The sequence below is a fragment of the Trachypithecus francoisi genome, unplaced genomic scaffold (genome assembly GCF_009764315.1).
Source record: "Trachypithecus francoisi isolate TF-2019V2 unplaced genomic scaffold, Tfra_2.0 Lachesis_group11, whole genome shotgun sequence".
In the NCBI taxonomy this organism is placed as follows: domain Eukaryota; kingdom Metazoa; phylum Chordata; class Mammalia; order Primates; family Cercopithecidae; genus Trachypithecus; species Trachypithecus francoisi.
This window is the reverse complement of record NW_022681456.1, coordinates 693,264-711,921: the sequence shown is the minus strand read 5'-3', so window position 1 is coordinate 711,921 and position 18,658 is coordinate 693,264. Positions and strand designations below refer to the sequence as shown.

General features: G+C 59.5%; 1 protein-coding gene across 38 annotated transcripts in view; it reads left to right on the top strand.

The window, feature by feature from the left end:
- FBRSL1 (fibrosin like 1) overlaps window positions 1–18,658 on the top strand; it is a 92,480-nt gene that overhangs the window by 20,872 nt on the left and 52,950 nt on the right. For 31 of the 38 annotated variants that reach the window (XM_033220029.1, XM_033220030.1, XM_033220028.1 and 28 more), the window contains 2 exons: window positions 15,997–16,086; window positions 18,317–18,352. The exons of the other annotated variants lie outside the window; for them this stretch is intronic. In XM_033220029.1, the coding sequence (XP_033075920.1) occupies window positions 15,997–16,086; window positions 18,317–18,352 (126 nt within the window). The remainder of the gene's footprint in view (window positions 1–15,996; window positions 16,087–18,316; window positions 18,353–18,658) is intronic. 38 annotated transcript variants of the gene reach the window in all.

The following is an 18,658-nucleotide window of genomic DNA, read 5'->3' as shown; positions in this document are numbered from 1 at the left end:
TGCCAGCCCCTGCGGCCGCTCATGGGCCCCAACAAGCCCTGCAAACCCCAGCCGTTGCTCCCCATTCCCGATCGCCCCTCACTCCTGGGGCAGCCAGGCCACCCTGCCGGCCTCTCCTGGGGCTTCTCTGCCAGCCGCGGCGGTCCCTGTTGGATCTAGTGCCAGCCCGTCAGCCGCGGCACTCGCTTCTGGCCCTGGGTCATCCCTGCCGGCCCCTGAGGTCACGGTGGACTCGATCCTGTGCCCCTGGGGTGGCCCGTCAGGCCCCATCTGTGAGCCCTGGAGCCTGATGCCTGCAGGCACCTCCCCATATGGGTTTTCCAGCCCACTCCAGTGTGAGCTGCACTCTGGCAGGGCCCTGAGGGCCAAGGCTGCCTTGCCCTTCGGGCCGGAGATGCTTTGCTGGACTAGCCTGAGGCCTTCTCTAGACAGGGCTGGGCTGTTTGTCGTTGGAAATTGAGGCTCAGCTGGAGGCGGGAGCTCCTGCAGGGACTTGATCAGGCTGAGGCCCACCACACCAGGAGGAGAGATGAACCGGCATCTGCCTGCTGCCCCGCCATGCTCCCTCTCCCCCCACTGGTGTCACAGTGCCCCCACCCGCGTTGCTGCCTGTGGTGTGCGTGCCCTGGGAGGGCGGGGAGCTTGCCGGGAGCCCCTCAGCGTCTTTCTGTGCCTCTGAATTGACAATACTGTCCTTGCATCTCTGAGTCTGCGTGCACGCTTGCCCCAGGCGTGCCACCTGTGCAGAGCGCGTGAGCCTGGTGTGTGCGTGCTGTGTGCGCATGTGTGCCAGAGGGTGTGAGTGGCGTACTGGGCAGGAAGGATCTGTGGGGTGCTGCAGTTCCTGCAGAATGGCCCAGTGGCGAGTGGTGGAAGGTGTGGGTTTCAGTTCAGGCCTTCCCCCTGGTAGTCAGGAGGTGCGGGTGTCCGCCTCCAGGGCCCCCAAGCTACAGGGGGCACACGGGCCTATCTGGTGGGTCAGGAGCTGCAGGGGACCCGGAAGCTCCCACCCCCACCTCTCAGGACTCTGCCTCTACCACCCCCGCGGGCATGCACTGATGGGTTGTCCGCAGGGTCTCCAGGCGAGGAGGAGCCCACAGGGTGGGCTGCGCCTTCTCCCGGCTTCCCCACAGTCCCCCGCAGCGTTCCGTCTGACTGTTGACCTACATGCAGTCAGGCACACCTTACACTACAAGGCTACCCCTGGGTCCATCCCTGCCCCTTACACGGCCCCCCACCTGTGGTCAGGGGTTGCCACCCCCTCAGGACTTGGTCTCGAGGCAGCCCCACTCGAGTCTTCTGGAGTCTGAGGCACGCCACTGCCCCAAAAGGGAGAGGGTGTTTGGGGGGGCTCTGACTGTCCAGACCTCAGGGGAGCTGGGCAGGCTGTAGCCAGTGGCCCTCCAGAGAGCAGCGTTGACCACCTGGACTCCTGCGCCAAGTGACCCTGGTCCCGCAGGCCTGGTCTCGCCCAGCTGGGCGGCCTCGGGTGTCAGGAAGGTGTCCCTGGCTCCCAGGCCAGGCAGCTGCTGACCCCCAGTTCCCTGCACTTGCTCATGAGGACCCCACCCCCGCAGGCCCTCCTGGGTCCTGACCAGCCTCTGGTGCAGCATCTGCTTTGGCCTGTGGGCCCCCTCGCTCCCCATCCACGCAGGCCCCTTCCTCCGGTGCTCACCTGGGGCCTCCATCCCAGAAGCGCAGGGCTTATTTTTCTGATTAAAGAAAATAAAAAGTGCCGTGCCACTATTTTTTATAACAGCATCAGCGTTTGTAATTTAAACAGACGAGCTTGTGTCTTACATGATTTATTCCCACAAACGGCTTTTGTGCAGGGCTTGGCTCGGGGTTCATTGCACTCTGACCAAACAGAGGGGAGACCAGGAGCATCTGTTCTGGCCTTCCTGCCCACCCATCTGAGGCCTGGAGTGGGGGTCTGTACTGTGCTCGGCATGCAGGGTGCTGGCCTCCCGATCCCCTCACCGCAAGGCTACTGTGTGGACCAGTGTGTCAAGGGTCGAGATCCCCCTCTCGGCTCATGCCTGGGGGGCACCCATCCCCGGGGTAGGATGGGTGAGGGCGCATGGTTCAGCCCAGCGACCTCTACGCGGCCTGTCAGATGCTTGTGTTCTCACAGAAGGCCGGGGCATGGAGGGGCCGAGTCCTGGCTGTGGCACCCTGGCTCAGCTCTGGGCTAGACCGGCACACTTGGGGTGCGGGCTTGGAGGGTGGTGCCATCTCAGTCAGCCACACAAGCCATTGTCTCGCAAAGGGGCTGGAGTTGCCTTCAGATGTCTCTGTTGTTATGCATGGGGGACAGTGTTGATTTAAACAGCCTCCTGCCCTCCTTCCACGCTCAGGCCCCCGGCCCCGCCCCCAGGCTCCTGTGAGTACAGAGGGGGCCAAGTGAGTAGAGTCATGTCTGGGGCAGGCCCCAAAACGGCTTGAGGGAGTGGGGAGGGGCCATTCATGCTGGAGCTGAGCAGTGGCACTTGGCTGCCCCTTAATGGGGAAGGCCAGGCTGCCAGGGAGGGCTGAGGAGGGCTGGAAACTGCAGCCTAGGTCCCCGTGACCAGCAGCTGGGGGTGCAGAGGACACCTGTGGAGGAAACATTCAGGACCCAGAGGGGCTCACAAGGCCTGGCCGTGACCCTGCAGCCTCCAGCTTGAACCCACTGTCTGCACTGGCCTGGGGTCAGGGTGCCACCATGGGGAGGGCAGAGACACCAGAGCCCTACAGGGCTGGACATCTGTGTTGTGTCCTGAGGCCCGCACCCTGGTGGGGACACTGCTGCCAGGCATTGCCCTGGGAAATGCAGATTCTGTGTGGCCAGATCTTTGATGTTTCTGAAGAGCGGGAAATCCAGGTTTCTCTGGGTTTGGCAATGTTGAAATGTTGGTGGTCAATTCTAATTTTTATGATTGACTTTGCTGACCAGAAGACACAGCTGCGGGCCTGCCAGGCCTCCAGCAAGTGGGATTTGGCTCCCATCACAGGCAGCAGATCGGAGCCTGGGGCCTGGGTGCAGTGCTTTAGTGACCATCAAGCCTTCTGGCCTCTGCCCACCTTGCTGTTGTTGGCACAGGCAGGCTGGTCCCCTCCCATCTGCAGAAGGGGTTGTGGGGAGGGCATGAGCCTTCTGGGAGAGGCCAAGGCATGTTCCTGCAGAGCCCATGGCAGATGAGGGCAGTGGTGGTTTTGTTGGGGGCGGAGAAGGGGAGATCGGGGTGGATTCCTGGAAGGTGGGTGACAGGCTGTGGCAGTGGGGCCAACCCCACGAGGGGCCTGGAGCTCTAAGGCCCTCAGGTCCTCCCCAGGTCAGGCCAAGTCCATGAGCCATCGCTGAGCAGCCCCCAGGGAGGGAGGGGTGTGAGCGTGGGTGACCTCCCAGCAGCTGGCCCAGCATTCACGCCTGGTGTGTGGGCCTCTGCCTGCCAACCCGCTTTTGAGGGCCCCGTCTCTCTGACTGAACCCCTCACTACAGGTGAATAGCCACAGTCCTACCCCCAGGCCCTGCCCTGCGCGTTGGAAACGGCCACAGTCTCACCCCCAGGCCCTGCCCTGTGCGTTGGAAATGGCCACAGTCCCACCCCCAGGCCCGGCCCTGCGCGTTGGAAACGCCACCTGCTGGGCCTTCCCCGTTTGCTCATTCAGGACCCTTGTCTGGGCACTGAGGACGATGAGCTCCGCCTCTTCTAGCGTCAGGGGTCGGCTCCTCCGTGTGTGGGGAGACAGGCTGGGATAGCGTGCTGGGCGACTGTGGTGAGGCCAAAGACGCAGAGGGGATGGCGGGGTGGGAGGGTACCTGGATGTGCAGAGGCCGGAAGGCAGGACCACCCACAGATGCCCAAGGGAGACCCAGGGCCGCCCAGAAGTCCAGGGGAGTCCTAGGGCCTCGGAGGGATGTGAACAGGGCTGCGACCTGACCCGGGATCTCCCTGGCCGCCCTGGCGTCCTCGCAGGTGGCCCGTACCAGACTGAACTGGACTGGCATTGACCAGGCCGAGGCCACCAGCCATCCTCTTCTAGCCAGAAGCTGCAGTGATAGGGGACATCCCTGGCAGTTCACAAACCTGTGGGAAGACTCTGAGGGAGAAGGGTTTCCATGCTGAGCCATAGGCCTGGCCACGGTGCGGGGATTTGGCAAGAAGCCTCTCCTAGGGCTGGTACATGCCTTGGAGGGCTCCCTAGGGGTATCCTGGGACCTGGCAGAGTGCAACTTCTCATCCAGCAGGGGTGGACAGGGCCCTGGACTCTCCTAGAGCAGCACTGTTTAATAGGAGTATTGCGTGAGCTACATATAGAATTAAGAAATAAAGTAAAATTCATTTTAATAAAATACTGCATTTCACTCCATGTACTTTAAAAGTAGTATTTCAACAACGTGATCCATATAAAAATTATCAGATCTTTTTTACTCTTTTTTTTATTGTACTGAGTCTAGGAAAGCCAGTAGGTGTCTTACATTTACAACACTTTTGAGTTTAGAGTGGCGGCTTCTGTGCGCAGTGACCACAGGGCTGACAGCAGGGAGGTGTGGGGGGCCCAGAACGATGTGCCCTCTGTGAGTGCTTATCTCATGCCCGTGCTGTTCCCAGGCGCCTGCTGTCGTCTCCTCATCCTCTACCTCATCGGCTGTATGGTTTGAGCACCCTCATGCATCAGCCCAGAGTGTCCCGCCGGGACCCAGGATGCTCCCCTCACTTGGCAAGGACAAACCAGACGCACCAGCTTCTGTCTTTCCCCATTTCAGTGGGTGAACCTGGAACCACCCAGGTGACTGGGCTAGAAGTTGACAGGCATTCTCCTGTCCTCACTCCCCTGTCCTCCCACCCAGCACACCCAGCCAGGCAGGTTCTTAGCTTCCACCTCCTGAGTCTCCCTCTGAGCTGAATTTCACTGGAAAGTAAGGAATACTACGTCAAAATTTATGGGATGCAGCTAAAGCAATGCTTAAAGGAAAACTAGCTTGTGCTTATAATAGAAAAGAAGAGGTCAAGCCTGTAATCCCAGCACTTTGGGAGGCCAAGACAAATGGATCACAAGGTCAGGAGTTCGAGACCATCCTGGCTAACACGGTGAAACCCCATCTCTACTAAAAAAATACAAAAACTAGGCCGGGCGCGGTGGCTCAAGCCTGTAATCCCAGCACTTTGGGAGGCCGAGACGGGCGGATCACGAGGTCAGGAGATCGAGACCATCCTGGCTAACACGGTGAAACCCCTCTCTACTAAAAAATACAAAAAACTAGCCGGGCGAGGTGGCGGGCCAACTACTCCGGAGGCTGAGGCGGGAGAATGGCTTAAACCCGGGAGGCGGAGCTTGCAGCGAGCTGAGATCCGGCCACTGCACTCCAGCCGGGTGACACAATAAGACTCCGTCTCAAAAAAAAAAAAAAAAAAAAAAAAATAGCCGGGCGAGGTGGCAGGCACCTGTAGTCCCAGCTACTCGGGAGGCTGAGGCAGGAGAATGGCGTAAACCCGGGGGATGGAGCTTCCAGTGAGCTGAGATCCGGCCACTGCACTCTAGCCTGGGCGACAGAGGGAGACTCTGTCTCAAAACAAAAAAACAAAAAAAAGAAAAGAAAGTCTAGAATCTTAAGGTTTTGCCTTAAGAAACAAAACAAAAACCAAAAAAAAAAAGGAAGTAAACCTATAAAGGAAAGCTGTAGTATAGACTAGAACAGAAATGCAGAAATTAATGAGGCAGGCTGGGTGCGGTGGCTCACGCCTGTAATCCCAGCACTTTGGGACCCCAAGGAGGGTGGATCACTTGAGGTCAGGAGTTCAAGACCAGCCTGGCCAACATGGTGAAACCCGTCTCTACTAAAAATACAAAAAATTAGCTGGGCGTGGTGGCGGGTATCTGTAGTCCCAGCTGCTTGGGACACTGAGGCAGGAGAATGGCGTGAACCCAGGAGGCAGAGCTTGCAGTGAGCTGAGATGGCGCCATTGCACTCCAGCCCGGGCAACGGAGCAAGAATCCATCTCAAAAAAAAAAAAAAAAAAAAGAAAATAAGGTGGGAAACACAATAGAGGAAATAAAGCCAAAAGTTGTTCTTTGAAAACATTAACAAAGTTGAGAAATCCCTAGCTAGGTGAAATCAGAAAAAGAAAACACAAATTTCGAATATTAGGAACAAAAGAGGAAATACCATTATAGGCACTATAGACACGGAAAAGATGACATGGGGACAGTTTTATTCCAACAAATTCAACAGCTTAGGTGAAGTGGGCAAATTACTTGGAAAACAAAACTGATGCAAGATGAAATAGATGATCCGAATAGTTTTTTTTTTTTTTTTTTTTTTTTTTTGAGACGGAGTCTCGCTCTATCACACAGGCTGGAGTGCAGTGGCACCATCTTGTGCAAGCTCTGCCTCCCGAGTTCAAACAGTTCTCCTGCTTCAGCCTCCTGAGTAGCTGGGATCACAGGCAAGTGCCACCACACCCAGCTCATTTTTATATTTTTAGTAGAGATGGGATTTCACCATGTTGGCCAGGCTGGTCTTGAACTCCTGACCTCAGGTGATCCACTCGCCTCAGCCTCCCAAAGTGCTGGGAACAGGCGTGAACTACCATGCCCGGCTTAGATAATCTGAAGACTCTTACATCTGTTAGATGGAGTTTCTGGATGTCCACATTTACTGTCTTCAGTGCCACCTGCCCCAGCCCGCTCAGCACCCTGTCACCAGCCTGACACATGAAGTCTTTTCTGATTGTCCCAGGCACGTTTCCACCGGTTAACATGCATCCGCTTGTTTAACTGCAGCCCTGTAACTATTCCCGTTTGCTGGATGAGGATGCCGAAGGAAAAAAGCTGCCTCTAAATAACTTGCCCAAGGTCCACGCAGTGAGCAGCTGGACCGGGATTCAAGCCCAGCGGCTTGGCTTTGTTGTGGAATCTGTACCCTTGGCCATTCCCTGGAGGGCAGCTTTCTGGGCCTCAGTTTTCTTCTCTGTAAAATGGGGATGTTACTAAATAGTGCATTTGTTTTCGGGTTGTTGAGATGATACAATGAGCTCACATGCAAGGTGTGTGCTGTCTACATAGCTGCGATGATGATATTGATTCTTGCTTTTATTATTATGAATTCTCAGAGTAATTTCTCCCGCCTCCTGGGCCCGGCCTGGCTGATTTGAGGCCCGGATGCCAGAGGCTCGTCTTTGTCCTGGTTGCTGGGCAAGGGTCCTCCTGTGCGGGGCCTGTGGAGAGAGGCCCTCGGTTAATCAGTGCCTTAGACTCTGGGCCTGGGCCTGCCACCTGCAGGGAGCAGCAGGCTGGGTCACAGGGTCCTAGAGCCTCCTCTCACCCGACAGGGCCCTCCTGCAAACCAAGAGTCGGTCCAGGGGAAGGGGCAGCCTGGGAGGCTGGGGGCCTCGCCAGCCAGGGTGCTGTTAGGTGGGAGTGGAAGAGGAAGGCTGAGCACCTGGGCCTGGTAGGCACTGCTCCCCACAGCCTGGGGAGAGCCGGTCGGTGGGGGTGTGGCCACCTCTACTTTCCCAGTTTCACTCTGTTCCGGAAGGCGCTTCTGTTCGGGAAGGCGCTTCTGTGCGCATCCACTTTGTACTTTTGGTTATTCAGCCCCTGTGCTGGGCCCGGGGCTGCAGCGACAGACAAGACAAGTGACTCTGCGGCCCTCGGGAAGTTGAATGATAACTGGGACGATGGCAGAGCAAGTGGAGACCGTTCTGAGTGTGAGCACAGCCGTGCCTGGGAAGGAGAGCAGGACCGTTCGACCAGGCGGTCAGGGAAGAGTGCTCTGGGTCTGAGTGGGAGCACAGCCGTGCCTGGGAAGGAGAGAAGGCACCGTTCGACCAGGCGGTCAGGGAAGAGAGCTCTGGGTAGATAGCACAGCCGCCCAGGCCTCTGGTGGCGTGTGCCTGAGGAGCCGAGCGGGCATGGGGTGGGCAGACAGGGCTAAGGAGGGGCCTGGTCTCATACAGAGGGAAACCACTGAGGGTTTTAAGCCAGGGAACAATGTGAGCTCGTGTGTTTTTACAAACTCATGACGGAGGTAGCACGGTTGTGGAGGTGGCGGCGCCAGTCGGCGGGCTGCTGCAGCTGTTCAGGAGGGTGGCAGTGGCTCAAATTAGGTCATTCATCTGTCAGACAGATGGGGCGCAGTTGAGCAAGACCAGGTGATGCAGCCCAGGTGGCCCCGGCAGAAGCGGTGCAGCCCGGGAGTCCAGAGGGGCCAACTCCAGACCTGGCGCCACACACCTGCTGGAGTCCACTCTGACACGGAGCATAGCTGCTGCTCCCACCCCTCCTCCAGCACACAGGACTGCACGGGCAGGGACTTGCAGACACTCACATGCACTCACCCAGACACACTAGTGTCCCCAAGAGCCTGCTGGCAATGCGTCTCCTAGGCCTTAACTCAGCCAACATTGCTCATATCATCTGTAGTGTATCTCATCCATTCATCTACCTGTCTCTCCATCCATCTACCCATACGTCCATTATCCATCCATCTGTCCATCCGTCCACCATGCATGCATCCATCCATCCATCCATCCACCCATGTATGCATGCATGCAGCCATCCATCCATCCACTCGTGCATCCATCCATCTACCCATCTGTCCATCCATCCACCCATCTACCCGTCTGTCCATGCATCCACCCATGCATCCATCCATCCATCCACCCATCTGTCCATCCACCCATGCATCCATCCATCTACCCATCTGTCCATCCATCCACCCGTCTGTCCATCCATCCACCCATGCGTCCACCCATCTACCTGTCCATCCAACCACCCATGCATCTATCCATCCACCCATGCATCCATCCACCCACCTGTCTCTCCATCCATTCACCTGTCTATCTCTCCACCCATGCACCCATTCATCTACCCGTCTGTCCATCCATCCACCCATACGTCCATCATCCATCCGTCCATCCATCCACCATGTATACATCCATCCATCCATCCATCCACCCATGTATGCATGCATGCAGCCATCCATCCATCCACTCGTGCATCCATCCATCTACCCATCTGTCCATCCATCCACCTGTCTGTCCATGCATCCACCCATCCATCCATCCATCCATCTACCCATCTCTCCATCCATCTACCCATCTCTCCATCCATCTACCCATCTCTCCATCCATCTACCCATCTGTCCATCCACCCATCTGTCCATCCATCCACCCGTCTGTCCATCCGTCCACCCATGCATCCATCATTCATCTGTCCATCCGTCTACCCATGCATCCACCCATGCATCCATCCATCTACCCATGCATCCATCCACCCATCCACCTGTCTATCCATCCATCCACCCATGCATCCACCCATCTACCTGTCCATCCAACCACCCATGCATCCACCCATGCATCCATCCATCTACCCATGCATCCATCCACCCACCCATCTGTCCATCCATCTACCTGTCTGTCCATCTGTCCACCCATGCACCCATTCATCTACCCGTTTGTCCATCCATCCACCCATCTGAATCACAATAGAAGAAGGTGGAGCAGCATACTGGAGTGTCCCATACTTGGGGGGCAGTACCCTGCTCCCCTGACACTGTGCTGACTCAGGGAACACTTGGTCTCTCCTAAACATTGCCTGAGTCCCTCTTTACTGTGCCTGCCTGTGCTAGGTAGGCAAGGATAAAAGACAGTCCTTGCCCACTGGGTGCTCATAGTCTACTGAAGAGAGACACAGAAACAAATACTTAGGGGACTGTGGGAGCCTGGAGGAGCTCTTTACCCAGCCTGGTTGGCATGTGGAGTGAACAGAGTGTCAGGAACAAGTTCTGGAAGAAGCAGGGCCACAACAACACTGTGTGGTGTTAGCCTGGAGGAGGGGAAGGCATGCTTTGCTAATACCAGGGTCCTGGAGACAGACAACAGAGTTTCCCTCATTCTGGAGCTTCTGACTCCCCACTCCCAACTCTGAGAGTCGTTCTTCCCATAGGCTATGCAGTCTCATACAGCTGGGCTGCAGTGCCAGACCTCACCAGTAGGTGCTGCCCTCAGCTCAGTGTGACTCCAGCCTGAGCTTCGAGCTGTGGGTGCTAAGAAGTGGCTACCCCTGGCTGGGCACGGTGGCTTACACCTGTAATCCCAGCACTTTGGGAGGTCGAGGCAAGTGGATCACGAAGTCAGGAGTTCAATACCAGTCTGGCCAAGATGGTGAAACCCCATCTCTACTAAAAATACAAAACTTAGCCGGGTGTGGTGGCGAGTGCCTGTAATCCCAGCTACTAGAGAGGCTGAGGCAGAGAATCACTTGAACCCAGGAGGCAGAGGTTGCAGTGAGCCGAGATCTCACCGCTGCACTCCAGCCTGATGATAGAGCAAGACTCTGTCAAAAAAAAAAAAAAAAAAAAAAGTGGCTACTCCTCCAGTCTGAGGGTTGTAGGTTGAGTATGTGTGGAAGAGAGCCCAGAGGCTGTGCAGGTAGCATGGATAAGTGGTGAGGAAGTTGGGCCCCCCTTTCCAGTGCCCCCACCAGCAGGTACACAGCCCTCCTTACACCTCTCCAGCATACCCTCCCAGCAGCTGTGGGAGAGCTCCCTTTCCCTGGCTGCTTCTGCTGTCTGGGATGCTCCCCAGGGCTCTCCCATCTCCTTCTTTGCAGATGGCAATTTTCCTGAGGCAGCCTCTGCTCAGGTTGACCCCCGAACTGGGTCACTTCCTTTCCCCATCAGGATCATCTTGGGAGTACAAGTTCTGGAGCAGCACCAGTGACCGCCACAAAGCCCCTGCCCTCCGAGCACCCGAGGGTGGGGACACCAGTCCACAAAACAGAGCAGGATGCAGTCGCTGGTGTCATTTGCTGTGGGTGCAGCATCAGCTCCTCCCGCCCAGGAACGTGAGCCTAGCCCCGAGGAGGCAGCGGCAGGGGCCTGTGGTAGGGCCGAGGGCAGGACAGGGCGTAGCGTCTACCTGCAAGTCACCTGTGGCCCGGGCAGATTCAGGACGGAGGGGCCCCAGAGTCGGGCTCTTCCCTTGCCAATATGAGGGGCCCATAGTCGTCATTCATAGCTCAACAAGGCCTAGAGACGCTGTGAGGGATCCGGGGCTGTCCTGTTAGGAGTGAAGGCAGCGGAGAGAGGTACCACCCACCCACAGTTGTGCCAGGCACCTGCTCTCAGGATTCAGGGACGGCTTTGGGGGCTCATAAAACACAGAAAACCAGGACCAGCTGGGAGCTGGTAGGGACTGTGAGAGGTGGGGAAATGGAGCGTTGTGGACGATAGCAGCCACACCCTCTTTGCTCTGCCCTGCCCTGCCCTGAGCCAGGGAGCGGGACACCCACTGCGGTCCCCTGAGGCTTCCCAACCTTGGCGGGTGGGGAACTTGGAAAGTCTCAAGTCCAGACCCATGACGTCCAGTCCCTGGGGGAGGCCCAGGAGTCCTGAAAGCTCCCGGAGGGAGCACTGTTTGCACCAGGCCAGGAGCCTTGTTCTAAGGGGCTCAGCTCCTTAGGAGGAAGCAGGGACTGCGAGAGGAGGGAGCACAGGCTGCGGGGCTGGGGCAGGGGTATGCTGGGTCCACACACATTTCCACTAGGACACGGGATGGTGGCAACTCCGCTTCTGCATATCTGTGCTCCATTTCTGCAGGGGCATCACGTTCCTGTCTCCTGCTGGAACTGTGGCCCAGCCCAGCTAGGGGGTGTGGGGGCCTGACCTCTGCCCCATCTTCCAGGGAGCCTGCCCTTGGCCTGGCAGGTCTGAGGAAGCCACAGACCCCTTCTCAGGGTTCTCCAGGGTCTACATTAGAACAGCAGCCCTGGCAGCCCCTGACTCCCACCCTCCCTCCCAGGCCTGCGGGTGCAGAGGCTGGAGGCATCGTGGCCGGCCAGTCTGAGATCATGCACCTGTATAGGCGCATAGCCCTTGTCTGAATGTGACACCGTGGGATGGGGTGTGAGAGTCCCCTGGGTGTGATCCGATTGGTGTGAGGCTCACCAGGGCTGCAGAGTGTAGCTGTCGGAGTTGTGCACTGCACCACTCCAAGGCTGCCATTCCCACTGTGCCGTATGTGGTGCGCGCATTTGCCTTGACCATTGCACGTTCCCAGGGAGGACACCTTCTGCTCAGTCTGTACACAGAGACACGGGGGCTGGTGTGGGGCCTCTTGGGTGCTCCAGTTTGGGCGGGGCCTGTGCAGGACAGTGTGTGCTCAGAGCCTTGGGGCGGGTCTGGGTAGTAGGTGGGGCGATGAATCAGTGAGCCATGTGCATGGGGCACGGTGTGTACAGGGCCAGTGTGACTGTCGTGGTGGAGAGGGGTGTGGGTGCGTGTATGCGGCCGGTGCATCCCCTCAGCCTGGGGCGGTGTGTGTGCCTGCCAGTACCTGTGGGTCTGCGTGGGTCTCTGTGTGCCCCAGAGGGTTTCCTGGCTGCTTCATGATGGGACCTCTGCTGGCTCCTCTCTGGCCCCTTCCCAGCAACAGGACAGCTCAAGGGCACTAGTTCCGGACAGGCCAGGCCGCACCTGAGCCCCTGACTGAGCCTGAGCCTCCCAGTGGAACCACGTGTCTGTGACCAACCCAGAGGCAGTGATTTTTGGACATGCAGCCTGGAGCTGGGGGACGGTGTGGAGGGAGGGGGTTGGTGAGGGGAGGAGACCCTGGGGGAGGAGCTCTCTATGCCTGGAGCCACCATGTTCCTGTGGTTACTACCAGAACCCTCAGGGCCCCAGTGCTCTTGGGACACGGTCCTGGCCCCACCAGCAGCTGGTCTGTGGCTGCCCAGTGGAGTGCAGCTTGCAGGAGCAGGTTGCTGAGGGTTCAGGAAATTTGAAGCCAGCTGTTAAACTGTTAGTGGCTTCCATCAGCTGTGGTTTGGGTACTAAAGTTGCAGAAACTGACAGGCGCTCCACGCTGGCCCACAGGGATCTGTTCCTCGCACCCTGCTCCTGCCGCACGCCCCACCTGCTGACATAACTGGGACAGACTTAGCCTTCCTCCTCTACCCCAGGAAGCACAGGCTCAGTGGCCCGGCAGCAGGGCGTACCGTGAGGAGGGCAACTTGGGGCTGCAGTGTGTGTGCCGGGCCTGCTGGGCTATTGGCGCCATCAGTGAACTGCGTCCGGGGCCCTACCCGGCCTGCGCTGCTTGTCCCCCAGCACCTGCCACCTGGCAGATGGAGCTACCTTCTGTGTGCACCAGGAACGGTTGCTCCTTTGTCACTCTGGGAGGGCAGGGGCTTGGGTCTGCTCTGCTAACTGCCCAGAGCGGTACCTGACTCGTCGGGGCTCCACAGGCGTTGGTTGGACGAGTGGACAGATAGGTGGGCAGACTTCAAGGCTAGGGTGGGCACAGGTGCAGTAGCTCCTGCCCACCCTCCAGGGCAAAGGGGGCACCCTCTGGCCCCAGACATGGACATGTCATTCAGGACTGTGATCTTGTCTCTCCAGCTCCTGCTGGGAGTGGACGTGTGGCCTCCCTGGCCCCTGGCGTGGCTGGTGGGCAGCACTGAGAAGCGGCTGGACTGAGGGCAGCCACCTTGGCTGTTTGGGGTCCTGCCTGGGGACAGAGTGGGGTGACCAGCCGTGCCCTGTGTCCAGGATACAGGTTCCCAGTTCTACAGGGTTTTTCGAGACTTGGGACTTTCAGAGCTAAAACTGGCCACCCGAGAAAGGGGAAGAGACCCCACCCCACGACCTGCCTGGCCACCTCTCGGGCCTCCAGGTGTGGGAGGAGCACACGCACGGCAGCCTGCTGAGCTCCTCTGTGGCATGGGGGTGAAGACCGGAGGCCGCGTTTGTGTGGGTGTGAGGTGTGGAGAGGTGCCCCCTACTCCTCGGCTCCGCTGTGTGGGTGTATCTTAGCCCCGCCTCCCCTCCCAGCGGCTGGGTGTCCTTGGGCAGTGAGCAGCCTGCACCACTGTACTCAGCAGCCCTGTGGCAGCCTTTCCTGTCGCTGCCAGGTCCTGCCCTGAACCGCTCTCCCTAGAAGTGAGTGCAGGGCTCATGGGGCCGTTGCCAATGGTCAGACTCCCCAGAGGGCTGGTGACACGTGGTTCCTGGAGTGGGCCTGGAAACTCATTCCTGACAGCCTCTGGAGACGGTGATGCTGCATTTCCAGGACCCCACTTTGAGAACCACTAGGAGTGGGACCCTTGGCTCCCTGTGGAGGTGGACGGAACCCTTGACGGCCCCAGCAGGGCAGCACGTGTGGGATGCAGCAGGCAGGGCTGCCCAACTGAGACCGCGGTGCCAGCGGCAGGGGTGAGAAAGGAGGGGTCGTGAGAGTCCAGCTGGCGACAACAGTGACACCTGGTGGCCTGGAAGGTGCCGGCCCCAGGATCCGCTGCACTGGCCATGCCACCACCTAAACCTCATTGCACCAAGGGGCCCTGCCAGGATTCCGGAATGTTACAGTTACAGACGCTGAAACTGAAGCTGGGGGAGGCCAGTCCCTTGCCCAAGGCCACAGTGTAGGGAAGAGCCGGGCAGCCTGGCCAGGGTCTGTGAGGGCTACTGTGCAGCTAAGCAGATCACTAGCCCACTACCCTGCCCCCAGCACCTGCCCAGTAGGCTCAGACTGCTTGGGGGGCTGCGTCCCCGCCCAGCCGGGGCCTCCTCCAGTGCAGGCTCCTGCTACTGTGCGGCGGCTTGATGGACCTCATGGGCGCGGGGCATTGGACCTCAGGGGCCTGGGTGACATCCCTTAATTCGTACTGGCACTGTCTGCCTTGTGTGCATCCTGTCAGCCACACAGGGAAAGGGATGCAGGACCCCGGAGGCCTGTTGCTGCAGGAGGTGCACGGAGCGGGCTCTGGCTGAGCCCGAGGTCGGCGGGGAGCCAGGCTCATGGCTGTAGCGAGCCACACCAGCCAGTCCTGGGACAGGTTTTTCCGGGCTGGGGCGCATTCCTGCCTAGGGTGACTCAATGTAAAGGGCCTCACTGGGGGCCCTGGGATGCGAGGCCTGGGGGCCCAGACGTGCTGGGGCATGTCGCCACAAGGTGCAGAATTGTTCTAGATCCAAGGTGGCCAGAGAGAGAGAGTGCTGGGCCTCCACGGGAGGCTCCTGTGGAGCTGGCTGTGCAGGGGCGTCCCTGCTGGGTGCCGGCCAGCAGGAGCTCTGGCCTCTCACTTCCCTCAGCGTTGTGCAGGCTTGAAATTATTTCTAAGTAGGAAAATTAAATACATGCAGGGCTCTGGGTCTGGTCCCTGTGTGTGGCCACTTAACCTGTCTGTTTGATCATCCGTGAAACGTAAAGGAAAATAGTTTCTACTCGGGGCCACTGTGTGAGCAAACAAGTGAGTGCGTGCAAAGCGCCTGGGCCAGGCCCTGGCATGCAGCGGTACCCATGCTGGCTGGTGTCAGAGGTGGTGGCGGTGGGTAGTGAGTGTGGGCGCTCCCTTCTGCAGGTGATGAAATTGAGGCATGGGGAGGCTGAGCAGTGGCCCAAGGGCACACGGCCAGGGACAGGCAGGTCCCACTACCAACTTGCTGCTTGCCCCGAGATGGTGCCGACCGAAGGAGGTGGAGTGGGCACAGCCAAGGGACAGTGGGTGGTACTGAGGCTTGGCCTGGAGGTCATAGCCCTGTACAGCCAGATGGGGTGGTGCTAACCAGCCAGGGGGCGGCTTGGCCGTTGAGGTTGAGAAGAGCCCAGGGTGTGGGAGAAGGCCCCACCCATGGTCCCCAGCACCCCCAGGATGTCTTCAGAGTCAGCGGCTTGTGGAAGGGGCGGTTCCGAGCACATGGTGGTTCTCCTGTCACTGAGCCGGTGGGTCCTGGGTGGGTCCTCCCCATCCTGGTAGAGTGTGTTATCAGTGTGTGAGCTGTCAGCCGGGATGGCATTCCTGGCTCTGCAGAGCTCCGTCCTGCTGCTGCTCCCGCCCCCAGACCAGGACCCGGCCCACCACAGCACGTCACATCCCAGAGCTCTCAGTGGCTGTCGGGGCACCCGGGGCCAGGGTGCCAGGAGCAGGCACGTAGCCCTAGCTAGCGGGCCCTGATGCGGACATGGTGAGGTGGGGGTTTGCCTGAGACAGTGTCTCTCTCTGTCCCAGATGAAAGTCACCGTGTCCAAAGGGGGCGACCGGGACAGTGACGACGACAGCGTCCTCGAAGCCACCAGCTCCCGGGACCCGCTCAGCGATGTGAGTACCCACAGCTGCCTGCGCCCGGAGGCTCCCTAAGTCTGGGCCGCCTGCCCGCTGTGTCCTGCACAAGGGCATCCAGGAAGCCACTGGTTAGGGCCCGGTTTCCCATGAAGGCTTTGTCTTAGCAATTAGCATTTTGCCTTCATTAAAGCATGATTTTTTACTCATTAGGACTTTCCCCATTAGGAGAGATTTAAATGAAGAAACGGTGAGCGAGCTAGCAGGAGCCCAGAGCCCAGAGCCTAAAACGTTCAGCCTGCCTTGGACACTGCGCCTGCACCACTGGCCCTGGGGGTGGAGGGCAGGTGGATGGCGGCCGAGCCTCGAGATGGGCACCCCTGGGCTGCCACTGGGGATGCCTGGGCTGCTGTGGGTCCTGCCCTGCTGCTGGGGACACCCACCTGCCTCATGGGCTGGGGCAGGAGACAGGCGGAGTGTGGAGGCAACAGGGGCCGGGGTTTGTTAAACGTCAGCAGAAGGTGCTTCTTTCACCCTGATCAGGTCTGGGCCGAGCTTCCCAGGCTCCCGACGTGCCCGTGCCAGGCAGAGGCACACGCTGACCTGGGTCAGGACACGCCTTTGGTGTCCCTGAGAGAGGCCCCTGGGCCCCAGGTCCCCGGGGGACCGGGACCCCCCACACTTAGGCTCTCATGCTGGATTTGGCCAGTGACAGGGCTGGACCCTGAGAGCGCGGCAGTGGGAGCATCGGGCTGGGGCGGGAAGAGGCCGGAGGCCGTTGACACGTTTTCCCCAGCTCCTGCAGGATGTGTGGGGTGGGCAGTGGGGGGAGTTCCGATGAATGGAACCTGAGGCATCTCATTATCACTTAAATGAAGGCCTCACTTCCCGTCTCCCCATCTTGTTGCCACGTTAGGAAAATAGACTGGGAATTACCTGGGGCTGCTCCTGCCCTGGTTCGTCCTCTGATTGCCAGCCCCTGATGAATGAACTCACATTCTGGGCACAACGCAGCAGCTGGGACTGAGGCTCAAACTTGGGGCGACAAAGGCCCCCCACCCCTCTGACAGCTGGGAGCTGACGGGTGGGCCCATCGGGACCCAGGGCCTTGGGTTCTGTCCCCTGACACCCTGGGGCCCTTCAGGAGCTGACCTGGCCCTGGCAAGGGTCTGTCTGGGGAAGGGGGAGGGGGTGTCCTCCCCGACTCTGCAGTGAGGGTCTTGGATTGATTGGGGAGAGTGGGGGGCTGCTCTCAGCTGGCCCCATAGCCCCCCTTTTCTTCCTCTGCCCTGCCCCTCGGAGTGTTGGATCTTTGCATCTGCCCCCTGCTTCCCAGGCTGTTCTGGACCCTCTCCATGAGCCCCACCCTGCCCGGCTCAGTGACCCACCCCATCCACTACAGCAACCCTGAGCCTGCTTCCCCCTCACTCCGGCTGGGGGAGGCCCTGGTGGTCCGAGTGTGTAGCTGGTGTGATCCATACCTCTGTCCTGAAGACCTCACAACACCCACTCAAGCCAGAGGGATCCAAGGGTGTAGGGGGCCCCCAGCAGCCCCTGCAGACCAGAGGGATCCCCACCAAGAGTATGGGGGCCCCCAGCAGCCCCTGCAGACCAGAGTGTTCCCTGATGTCTGAGGGGCTCCCAGCTGCCGTCCCCCAGCCCCGACCCCCACCCCCCACCTGTCAGGCCCCTGTGGTGAACCCTCCTTTGAGGGCTCCATCTGGCACCTCCTCCAGGAAGCCTTCCATGACTAGCCAGGGCACCCTCCCCAAAGTCCTGCAACTGTGGACCCCTCTGGTGGGTGGGCACGGAGGGAGGTCAGCAGAAGCTGGGGCCCTGGGCCAGCCTCCCCCAGGTCTTCCTGCCTCCTCTGAGGAGCGTTTCTGGTGGGGCCTGCCCTCCTGGGGACAGGGAGCTAGCCAAGGGCATCCCTGTGGGAACCTCCTCGGGTTTGGATCCCAGAGCTGCTGCAGGGGAGCCTCAGACTGGCTGGGCCAGGAGGACAACAGCCCCTAGGGAGGACCCCATCATGACGCCCCCATGACGCCGAGCTCTGTCCTCCTCCCCGTGGCCTCAGTCCTCGTGGCCCCTGCCTGTGAGGACGTCTCGCTGGCGGTCTTGGGCCTGGGCATCTGGACCTGTCCCCACCCGGGAGAGGTGCTCAGCTGGGTTATGGGCTGTGGGGCTGCGGGGCAGGTGGCCGGGTGTGTCCCTAGGAGTTTGGGTCAGAGCCGCAGCCTCACTGACTGTCCCCTCTTCCTTCCTGCAGAGCTCTGCGCAGGCGGTCTCAGGGAGAGGCTACTCTGTAAGTCCCCCAGCACCCCCCCAACCATCTTTGTCCCCTTGGGGCCTTAGGACCGGGCCCCCACCTCACCTGTCCGAGGCCCCACAACCTAGCTCACCCGTCTTGTGCCCGCTTTCCCTCTGAAGCCCCAGACTGGTTCTGGCCTCAGGCACGTGGGGCTGGTGGGGAGTGGACAAGCTCCGGAGTGAAGATCGGGGGAGTGTCCTGCTCACGGTTTGCCAGAGGCCCCCAGGCTGACGTGCTGGCCCAGGGGGACGGGCTGGCCCTGTGGCTGCGGCCCTGCCAGGAGCCTCGGAGTGGTCAGCC